Genomic DNA, 12,377 nt, shown 5'->3' with positions numbered 1-12,377 from the left:
TATTCAAGTAATAAAAAGAATTACTTCTATTGTTTTCAAATTGAATGTTCAGTTTTCATATAATATAAAGTTTTAGAAATGTAGTATTTTTTTCTTATTATACAAGTTTTGTTCTTGGAGTGACATAAAAGTAATAAAAAATAAAAAGTTAAAATATTTCTATTATGATAAAGTGGATATTATTTAAAATATTGGAATATATTAGACATAATAACTGAAAAAGTCTCTAAACTGGTAAAGAAAATTCAAATGAATCCTTATTTTTCTATTGCATTCAATTAAGCCATTACACTATTATTTTTAGTGAAATAGGTCCTTATGACTAACGGTTAACTAATTGTTATTAGTTAAAATGTCACTTGTCAATTTATGCCCATATGATATTAACATGACATTAACATGACACTAACATGAAAAGTAAAAATATCGTATGACTATGTTATCATGCCACATCATTATCCATTATGACATTTAGCATGCTGTATTAACGTTACGTGACATAAAAATGAGAAGAGTCATTTTAACCAATAGTTAGTTAATAAATTAATTATAAAGGTTTATTTGATTCGAAATAAAAATATAAAAATTTGATTAAACACAATAAAGGAATAATAACTTATTTGAATTTTCTTAAATAGTTCAAAGTGTTTTTACGTATTATGTCAAGATATTAAGATCTACTCGCACGTTTGGTTCACAAAAGGAAATAAAGAGGAATAAATAATTGCTTTGTGAGAATTGAAAAATATAAAAATGAATAGAATAAAATAATTATTATATAGTTTGGTTTATGGAATGGAATAAGACATAAATTACTATTATGACTTATTCGAATATTTGGTTGATAAAAATAATTTTGAAATAACAAAGGAAAGAGTGATAAAAAGATTAGAACTCTCTTTATTATAATACTTGATTTTTAAATTAAAATATTTATTTTTATAATTTATAAAAAAATCAATATATTTTTATGTAAAACTTTAATATGATTATTTTTTAAAAAATATAAATAAATTAGAATTTATTTAAAATAGTAATAATTTAGAATTTAAATATTAATATGGTTATTTTATTTCTTCTTTATTTTTTATATATTAAAATATTAAAATATTAATTTAATTTTAAAATTTTAAAAATTATTTTTATAATTTATAAATAAAACTTTAAACTTTTATTTTAATATCTTTTTTCTTTTTTATTTTATTTTCTTTCGTCTCCATTGGTGTGCTACGAAGGCTGGATCTAGCCACTATGGTGCCACATCGGTGCTTCTTGCGGCTCGATATGGCCCTGGATTGCCAAATCCGACATTTCCTGCAGCTAGATTCGGCATTTCCTCAGTTGGATCTAGCCCGAGTATATAAAAAGAGATTATTATAATTTTTGAAAAGAGAAAAAATGAAAAGAGAAAATTGGAGGAAACCGGGTCCAGTATGCAGTCCATCGGAGACGGTATAAATACTTCACCAACTACAGGTGGATGAAAAATATAACTCAAATCTGATTCTGTCCCTCTTGAATGAGTATGTCATTAAAACCTTACCATATTTTCATCTTTTCAGGTCTTGTTTCATACACATTATATATATAAGAATAGACAGGGCATCATTCTCACAGAAGAAAAATGGTGGGCGGACAAGAGAGAAAAGGTTCAGGGACTTCCGGATTTTTTCCTCTGTCAGAAGAAGAAATTAGTACGGCAGATTTGCTTCATACAACTACAAATACAAAAAGGCCTGCAGGATGGAGAGCTATGCCTTTCATCTTAGGTGCACATACATGTCTCCCTGTTATATTGTAGCTATATATACGTGGCATTTCTGGCACTGTTGTTTAATATGTTTATCCTTAGTCTTGTGAAAATGGGGTGGCGCTTTCTATCTGCAGGGAATGAAACGTTCGAGAGATTGGCGTCGTTCGGGTTGATGGCAAATTTTATGGTGTATCTACAGAGGGAGTATCACATGAACCAGGTCCAGGCAGCAACCATCCTTAACGGCTGGTCTGGCGCCTCCAATTTTGCGCCAGTTATTGGTGCCTTTGTCTCTGACGCATTTATTGGAAAATTCTGGACCATTGTTTTCGGATCCTTTTCATCTCTCCTGGTATGCCTGTAATCTTTTATTATATATTTACAATTTACAAGTCTATGTCAGCCTCTCTTTCTAAATCACTAATCTCACTTGCATACATAGTCCACAAAGGCATGACAACTATTTGAAATTAGGGGGAAATAGGAAGAAAAAAGGAAACTGTTGAAACTAGGATTTTTTATTTCGTTCTACATTTCAATACACATGCTTTAATTTTCAGTCGAGAAAGGGGCTATTATAGCTTCCAATAATAAACACATCCGGAAATATGGGAAACACCTAGGAGAATTATTTTGCGTGGATTGATTCATTGGATTTTTATCAGATCTCTTGAAAATTAGAGAACTAAAGTATTGTCGGTATAATTACACTAATTCATAGTCTTATAAGGGCCTTAGTTTTGCCCTTTTTTGTATATGCCTGATTAATAATACGTCATGTCAACCACTGATTGGCAGGGAATGACGATCATGACTTTAACAGCTTTGTTACCACAGCTGCGTCCTCCGCCTTGCACCCTTGAAGAACAACTACATGGCCAATGCATAGGCTACAATAAAGCCCAACTTGGCATTTTGATTCTTAGCTTGTGCTGGTTGTGCATTGGCACTGGTGGAGTCAAGCCATGCAGCATTCCCTTCAGTGTTGATCAATTTGATTTAACAACTGAAGAAGGGAGGAAAGGAAACAACAGTTTTTACAACTTGTACTATACCACTCAAACAATTGTCTTGTTGATTACTCAAACTGTAGTGGTTTATATCCAAAATGATATTAGCTGGGCCTTAGGTTTTGGGATACCGACCTTTTGCATGCTCTTTGCAATTATTTTGTTTTTTGTTGGAACAAAAATTTACATATATGTAAAGCCAGAAGGAAGTGTTTTTGCTGGGGTAACACAAGTGTTTGTTGCCGCTTACAAAAAACGCAAGCTTAATCTTCCAGCTGATGGAGTAGATAGGCAATTCTATGATCCTCCATTGAAGAGAGGCTTGCTTCTAGAACTCCATCTTACCAGACGGTACAGGTAATATGTTTGGGCTAGGTAAAGTGTACAAATGAAACTAATTTCGTTCGTTTTCTGATCGTTTCTTTTTATTTTGCTTCCTTAGTTGCTTTAATAAAGCGGCTCTAATTGAGGGTGACGAAGTGAATTCTGAAGGTGTTTGTGTGAATCCGTGGAGGCTTTGTAGTGTCCAACAAGTTCAAGATGTTAAATGCCTAGTAAATATTATCCCGATTTGGCTTACCAGCATCCTTGGCTTCCTTGCCATGAATCAACAAGGAACATTCACGGTATCACAAGCCTTGAAGATGGACCTGCACTTTGGTCCCTACATAGAAATCCCAGCTGGTTCAGTTGGCGTCATTACACTGATTGCAATTGCGGTATGGCTTCCATTTTATGATAGAGTCTTGGTACCAGCGCTTGAAAAAATCACGAAGCAAGAAGGTGGGATCACACTTCTCCAAAGAATAGGAATTGGGAATCTGTTCTCAATCCTAACAATGTTAGTTTCCGGATTAATTGAAACAAAGAGAAGGCATTCAGCCCTTTCGCACGGTGGCCCTGATGGAGTTGCTCCAATGTCAGTCATGTGGCTAGCTCCTCAGCTTGTCCTGATTGGCTTCTCCGAGATATTCAGCATCGTTGGACTAATAGAATTTTACAATAAGCAGTTCCCTGAGCATATGAGAAGCATCGGAAATTCTCTAATCTATCTCACCTTTTCTTTGGCAAGCTACGCAAGCAGCTCTGTGATCACCGTTGTGCATAGTGTCACCGAAAGGAAAGGCTCCAATTGGTTGTCTGACGACGTCAACACAAGCAAATTGGACTATTTCTACTTCCTAATAGCAGGATTGTCTTTACTGAATTTCGTCTTCTTTCTGTTTTGTGCTCGAAGATATCACTACAAGGGTAGCGTAAAAATAATAATGTAAAAGCAGATTCATGTCTGAACTTTAATTGCTTTGTGAAAGCAGGATTTCTTGCTATTTGCATATGAAGAAGAGACCTGTATAAATAGCACAGCTTGAAGCAAAATAAATAGCAAAATAGCTTGGGATAATAGTAATGTAGTCAAGCAATAAAGGAAGTTTCCAAATCCATCTTGTCTGAATGCGTAATTCTTAAATTAGTTATTGTTCATTAACTTTTCTGCTTTGAAAAATCTTAGAACATGGTTCATTCATTCTTTTGTACTTAAACGCATAATAAATTACATATAAGGTACAACCTTGTACTATAGACATTCACTATGTACTCATGCATGGCATATATAAACTTATCTATTGTTTGCCAACATGTGGCTACGTCACCATACACCGGACATTACATTTATGTCCCATATCCCACATATATTTATTGATACATGGCCCAATGACCAATCAAACAACATAATTAAACGACTGACTACTAGTGGAGTGACTCAATGCAGAAAATACTCATGGTCTCAAACCTACCAAAATGTGTACTCAAATCCCTTTAGTGTCTACAATTTGTCTACGTTTGGATCTACAAAACATGAAAGTTAAAAGCATGAGTATAATTACTCAGTGAATGGTAGAGAGGGGAACAAGCAACAGCCAAGAATAAGTTTAAAATCAATGCATATTTACTTCAAACCGTGCAAGTTTTCCTATGCAAATCCATGATGCATTTGGGTCCCACCAATTAAAATCTACATATTTGACCTTAAACTTACCTATTGGTGATAATCATAAGCTCTAGCGCCTTGTAGAGCTCGTAACTCTCAAACAAACTCGAAACAGATCACTTTTAGTGAAAATAGGGCATGAGTTTTGAGATGTCATGCCCAAGTCTCGATACTTTGAGATACCAAGAGCGAAAATGGGCAAATTTTCTAAAAGGCCTCGAGTCCCACCTAGCTTGTCTCGATACCTCCATCTAATGGGCACAGTCTTAAGCACATGTTCCCATTTTAAGGTTGCCCAAGCCTTTCTTATACTTTGTTTTTTGCACTTACAACCTTGGTTGCCATTTACACTTATTGGTTCTACATTTCAGTTAATTAAACTTTAAAACATGCTACACATAAGCAAATCATGTAGCAACAGCAATATCACAACACAATGCACTATTAAACTTAGGAATCAGTGCTATTTCTACCCCACAGTGGCCATGCACATAAGGTACTCAGACCTTTACGCCAGTGGTATTTTTTTCCTTCCACGACTATGCTAATTAGGTGCTTTGACCCTTACTCCAATAGTATTTCTACCCCACCGCGGCTATGCTAATTGGGTACTCCGACCCTTACATCAGTGTGGTTTTTACCCCACCGTAGCTATGCTAATTAGTTACTCCGACCCTTACTCAAGAAGTATTTTTACCCCACCGCGGCCATCCTATGCAACACTTAATCATCACTACAATATCACAATTACAATTCAAAATAAATACTGGACATACAACAATAACACTTAGTCACATGAATCATTCATGCTTTAGCACACTTGATCACATATATAAGAATATCTCACCCTAACCTAAGGCTCATTTAGAATCATGTATTAGTTTCATTACTAAGAATTCTTAAGGCATGAGGTCTTACATCTTATGCCACTTGTTAACCTTGAGTTACATCATGTTTTGATTTGATAAAAATCACATGTTTTCTTGAACTTAATGTCAAGCATTTGAAATTGTCTTAACTACATTCTTAACCCCCTAAGGTTACATAATTGTTTGAAAATCCATACATCATTAGAAAACATCTATAAGCTTTCATACAATGCATATTCAGCTAAGAATGCAAAAGCAAACATGCCTTGAAATGTCTTTTGAATGTATGAACAATGCAAAGAAGAAATAGCTGAAGAGAAGCGCTAGAAGCTAAAGAAACCTCAAGACACAAGTCAAGAGTCGATCCCAAAGAAGCTCGAGTCTATCCAAAGGCAAAAAGAGTGCAAAACTTGAATAATGCCAAGCCATAGTTGATCTTAAAGTGTTTATAGTCGACCCTATTTTAGAAAGCTCAAGAAAATTAAGTTTTGAACAAACATAGTCGACCTTGGCCCAAGTATAGTCGACCCTGACGAGTTAAAAGCATGGAAGAGTTGACTTGACATGGACATAGTTGACTATAAATGAGGCATAGTCCATTATAGCAGCTCAGATTTGTAAAAAGCACACTTTTGGGAAAATGATCGAGTTGAGAAAGGTTATACTTGACTATGGAGCCTTAATTTGTGAAATTTGAAGAACATAATTGACCCTAAGAGCATTGTAGTCGACCTTCAAGCTTCAGTAATGGTCTAATTTGATTCAAACTTGTGTTAACGACTCCAAACTTCACCTCAACTATAAATACTCACTTTTAATCTAGTTGAAAGCAAAAGAAAACCTAAACGAAAGCTTCAAACCCTAGAAAGACCTCTAAAAGCTTATCCTCACTTTCTACCTTCATTTTAGTCTTCTACCAGGCTTACAAAAGCTGAATACTTACTTCCTTTGAGTTGAAATTTTTTCTCTCACTATTCCCAAGCTAAAATCTCTAACATTTAGGCTTTGTAGACGCATTCTTCATATAACTTGTGCTCATCTTGTAAAGGTTCTAGCTTAATCTTGAAAAGCAATTTGTGAGAGTTTGTGGTTAAGCCTTTAAAAACCACTATTGGTGGTTTATCATTTGATCTCGTTAAAAAGCAAAAATCCCTTTATGGATTGTGTGAAGGTTATTGCTAGATCCTATGAAAAAGCTGGTGTAAGGGTTATTGCTTGATCTTCTGAAAAAGTCGTTGTAAGGGTTATCGCTTCATCTTGTTAAAAAACAAGAACCATTTGTGGATTGTGTGAGAGTTATTGCTTTGTCCCATTAAAAAGCAAGAATCCTTGACAGTGGATTGAAATTCCTTGGTTACCAAGGGAGTGGATGTGGGCATCAAAAAATCGAACAACTATAAATTCTTTGTCTCTTTTTAATTTTTCACATTATTATTCATTGCCTATATTAGCCGTAGGAAAATAGTTTTATATTGATTTATTATTTCACACGTAGGAAAATATTTTTCCCTTTACTCTTATAGCTAACATTTAAATTTAGGAAAACTATTTTACTTTGGTATATTATTATTATGCTCAGTGATTGATTGTTGGAAACATGATTTTGATGCTAGAAAATATTTTTGAGTGAAAAAGTTTTGAAATTTATACCTTGATTTTCAAAGAGATTTTTAATATACCAATTCACCCCCTCTCTTGGTATATTGTTCATTGAGACTTCTACACTAACAATTGCTATTAAAGCTTCATCTCAAAATTTGTAGGTTTAACCACCTTTGAGAGATACTTTGTAAAAGCTCAAATCAACAAAAATGGAGGCTATGATAACTGTGCTTGGTGAAAGGCAATCGATCAGAAGGTTTCCCCTTTTTGTATGTAATAACTACCCCTATTGGAAGAAACGTATGGAGATGTTTGGAATGTCATACTAGATGGTTCATATGTTCCAAGTAAGAAGGTAGATGGTAAAATAATAATTAAGTCTAGAAAAGATTGGAATGATCAAGATAAGAAATTAAGTTAAATAAATTGTAAAGTGCATAACACTTTTCTTTGTGCCTTAGGAGCTAGTGAGTTTAATAAAGTATCTATGTGTGAAAATGCTAAACAAATATGGGACACCTTAGAAACCACTTATGAGGGTACCAACCAAGTCAAGGAATCTAAGAATGGATTGCTTACACATGAATATAAGCTTTTTAGGATGAAAACGAGTGAATCAATTAATGACATGTTTGAAAGATTCACTAATATTGTAAGAGGCTTAAAGGCTTTAGGGAAAGACTTTCCAAATGCCCAACTTGTGAAGAAAATCTTGTATAGCCTACCTAAGTCTTGGAGACCTAAAGTCACAGTTATAAAAGAAGGTACAAATGTCAAGCCCGGCCTTATAAAATACTTGCCATGTCATTCATGTGATTGACAATATGCTTGCATACTTGGAAAGCCCCAAAAAATCATCAAAAGACGGTAGTATACTGAATGGTACAACTAAGTTGAATTAAGCCTCGAACTAGACCAAATAGAGATTTTAAGATGAAATTGAGAATTTTAAAACCCCAGAATGACTTAAAATGGTGATTCGAAGTTCGAGGACCGATTTGGAGTCAAATTAAAATTTTCATGACCCAAGGACAAAATGGTCATTTTGCCACTCGAGGTTAAGATATGAGTGTTGGATGAAATTTTTGACTAATATTGATCATTTGGAGTATAATTTGAGTTTGAGAAGTGAAGAATTTTAATTTTGGCGTTTTTTCAAGGATAAGGGGAAAATAGTCATTTTGCCACCACAAGGGGAAAATTGTAATTTTACACCACCCAACACTTGTCCAGCACATGAATTTCACCCATTATTATTATGGATAATTGAAGGATTTTATGTGGTGGAGAAAGAAAGCTTAATAGTTAAGAATTTAAAAATGGACCAATGGTAAGGTGACAAGTGTCAAGCTTTTATTTCTTTATTATTTTCCTTATAAATTAGCACAAAATCGGCCCATTTCTCTTCATTATGGCCGGCCAAAGCAAGAACAAAGGAAGACAAGAAAGAACAAAAACCCTAGAGTGAAAATTCAAGAGAAAAATTAGTAGATTTCAAGTAATCAAGCAATCAAAGGTAAAATTTCATGATTTTGACTTGTGATCTACCATTCCCATACATTCTTTTGCATTTTCCATGGTTGAATCACATGATTTCATGATGAATCCCTTGCTGGCCGAACACTTAGAGGGACGTTTTGATGCTTGATTTGGTTAGATTTCAATGTATTTTAGTACTTTTAGATAGTTAGTGATGTGTAGCATGAAAAGCCAACAAGAAAAATTCACTTCCTCCTATTACCCATCATTAGCTGAATTTTCCATGTAGAGTGTGGATGGTGGATTTGATTTTATTTTAAGTGAATTGGTTAGGAAATGATGAATTACGGTGAGAAAATCAAGTAGGAAAAATCATAGTGCTGATGCACCCACCATGGCCAAAATTCCCAAGAGAAAATGTGAAGATAATTTTGCTAAATTTTATGCTATTTGACTTGTGTTTGATGGTTTGGATTATTGGAAGAAAAATGGAGTTAATTAGAGTTGAATAGGACATATTGGCCAATTAATCGAGTGATAGATCGAATTAGGCCAATATCGTTTTATTTAGGTACACAATTGAATTTGTGTAGAACACCATGTTTAGACGATAATCCGAACAATTTGCATTCCATTTCATGCATCCATATAGTTTTATAACGATTTAGCACCAATGTGGTAAATTGCTTGATTGTGCATTTTGTCTAGGTGGTGAATCCTCCGATAAGGGCAAAGAAATTGTACCCGAGGATCGATAGTCAAATAAAAATTTGACTCCCGAAATAGTGAGTAACCTTATCATCATTTTAATTATCTAAAATGGTCTTTTTATTCGATTTTGTGAATGTTATGGAAAATGAGTTTAAATGGTTAAATTTTTAGGTTTTATAAACAAAATGTGTTTAAATGAAATGATTTTATAAATTGTCTTGAAATTGAATGATGGCTTTGAAAATAGAGTAATTGGAGACCATTTGATGTATTGTGAATTTATGGTTCTAATTGATTGGCTTATGGAAATATTGGCATGAATGATTGAATTGGTATTTGTGTTGAAAATGTATAAACTATTGTTTACCTTGATAGGTTGGATAATGATAAAATTGCCATGTCATGCTGTTGAATTTTTATTGTATGGTGGGTTTAGCTTGCTGCAGTGGGCGGGTTCTGTGGACCAGCCTATTAGAGGGGCACGAAATCCGTTTATATACGTACCTCGATCAGAGAGGTGCGTAGGGTATCTTCTGAGGTATGGTTAGAGTTCACGTCACGCTAAACCACCTTGTGATGATGAACTCCGCTAATGCCAAGGAACGGTTGTGTTTTTCAAACTAAAAATATGTTTACGTGTATACGAAATTTTTAACAGCCTTGGTGGACTCTGTTAGATGCCTCGACCAAGGTATTCTCGAGAATGATTTTGGCAGGAGCCAAGCTTTTAAGATACTAATAAGCCATGTTGATTATTTAAATGAAATGAATATTTATGTTACAAAATACATATTGAGATGGAATTTTTAATCGTCTCCATTTGCTCGACTTTAGATATTTTGGATGATGTTTCTTTACTCACTGAGATTATATAATCTCACCACCCTCCTTTCCACCCATTTCAGGCTCAGAATAGGCTATAGATAGCTGATATCGTCGAAAGCTACAGTTGGCTTTACTTCCTCAAAAATCGTAGGTTCACAGCCTTCGTTCACTTTTGTCATTTGGGGGCCCATGTGTCATTGTAAATTAAATTTCATACCATGACCATCTGTATTACAGTATGTATGAATTTATTTCACTTTTATGCTACAAAAATTTCTTACAGATAACTCTATAAAAATTATTTTATAAGAAAATGGAATATTTTTATTATATTCAAATAGTCATAATTTCATTTTAAATGAAGATTTTAGACGTTTAAACTTATTTTTGATTATGAATTATGTGTTTTGTACTCGCATACTACATTTTAGCTAGTTTCGAAATTTTTATGGAAAAATGATCAAAATTCCCCTGTGAGTCAGAAATAATTTTTTTATTGTTTTAAGTTGGAAATAGCTTAAAATCTTTTGGAACATGATATTTGGCAACGGTTACTCATAGGGAAAATGAGAAATTGATATTAAAGCCTTGTAGGGTTCCTATTGGCATTTCGGGTAATGAGTGTCTATCGGGACATCGCGACGGTTGTCACGGGCTCGAAGGGAGTACCGAGTCGTGACAAGAAACCTTAATGACTGGAAGTTAAAAGAATTAATAGGTTCTCTTTTCACTTATGAAATGACACTTAGACATGAGATTGAGAGAGAATAACTTAAGAAAGAAGAGATTAAACAAAAGGGAATAGTCCTTAAATCTATAGTTGAGGAAGAAGAGAGAAGCATTAAGAGTGAGAGTGAAAATGAGGAAGACATAGCTATGCTAGCTAGAAAATTTAATAAATTCAAGAAGAAAAACAGTAGAAATTGGAAACCTACAAGGAAAGATATGGTTAAGGAAAATCATACAAGAGATCATCTAATATGTTTTGATTGCAAAAGGCCCAGTCACACAAAATATGAATGTCCTAACAATAAAATCATGAGGAACACTTCAAGAAGAAAGGAATGATAGCAACTTGGAGTGATAGTGACGACTCCCAAGATTAAAAGAATGATGAACTTGCAAACTCTTGTCTCATGGCAGTTGATGATTGCAAGACCCAAGAAGGATCACCATACCTTTAGCCTCCACATTTCAATGGTGAAGACTTTCATGTTTGGAGATATAGAATAAAACACTTCATTATTGCAAATGATTATCAAATGTGCAAGCAAATTGAAAATGGTCCATACAAAATAGAGAAATGCATGGTAAATTGGAATTCATATGATCTTAATTTGATTGAACATAATGCCAAAGCCATGTATATTATCTTTAGTGCTATTAGAGAGAGGCAATACAATCAAGTTCAAAATTGTGGAAATGTCAAGGAGATATGAGACAAGCTAGATGAGCTATATGGGCAACCACTTGAAATAGAACTAGAAGAGGATGATCTCTTGTATGAAAGCTTATCAATTGATGATGAAGAGAATATCAAATTTTTTACTTCAAGACCAAACTCTAAGGTAGGTTCTTCCTCTCATGAACCACATATCCTTATGGATGGTGAATTGGCAAGTATGTTTGAAAACTTAACTCTTACATCTCAAGATCTTAGCTTTAACCAAAAAAAAAATTTCTAAGCTTAAGATAAAAAATAAATCATTAATGGAAGAAAATATTCAATTAAAAATTGATCTTGAGACACTTCAAAGAAATTATGAATGTTTAGAAGAAGAAATTAGGAAATTGAAGAATATTGTCAAATCACAAGAAACATAAGAAATAGGAGTAAGAGCACTTTTGAACTCATAAATTTCTAATGCATTCATTGTTCAACTTATTATCTTGTGCGTATGTTTGATTAGACTAACCCTCAAGGATCCAAAGCAATTTAGATACCAAATATCTAGTGAAAGCGATTTTTGTAGGTATCACTAACAAGGAAGAGCAATGTGATATCTATTTTCTTATCTCTTTTAAATTTTGAAGAATGCTTGATTGATTGCGAATTACTTATTTGAGCATTCATGGTGTATATGCTTGAAAATATAAGGTTGAGTGTTGATTATACAAAATTATTGATTGCAAGGAAT

General features: G+C 33.7%; 1 protein-coding gene across 1 annotated transcript; it reads left to right on the top strand.

Annotated features, from left to right (window-relative positions):
- Positions 1,625 to 4,037, top strand: LOC18609285 (putative protein NRT1/ PTR FAMILY 2.14). The gene is made up of 4 exons (XM_018114956.1): positions 1,625 to 1,769; positions 1,888 to 2,105; positions 2,552 to 3,120; positions 3,206 to 4,037. The coding sequence occupies exons 1-4, from the start codon at positions 1,625 to 1,627 to the stop codon at positions 4,035 to 4,037; spliced, it is 1,764 nt and encodes a 587-aa protein (XP_017970445.1).

The sequence above is a fragment of the Theobroma cacao genome, chromosome 2 (assembly GCF_000208745.1).
Source record: "Theobroma cacao cultivar B97-61/B2 chromosome 2, Criollo_cocoa_genome_V2, whole genome shotgun sequence".
Lineage (NCBI taxonomy): Eukaryota > Viridiplantae > Streptophyta > Magnoliopsida > Malvales > Malvaceae > Theobroma > Theobroma cacao.
The sequence above is the reverse complement of the archived record's forward strand: the minus strand, read 5'-3'. Positions and strand labels throughout refer to the sequence as shown.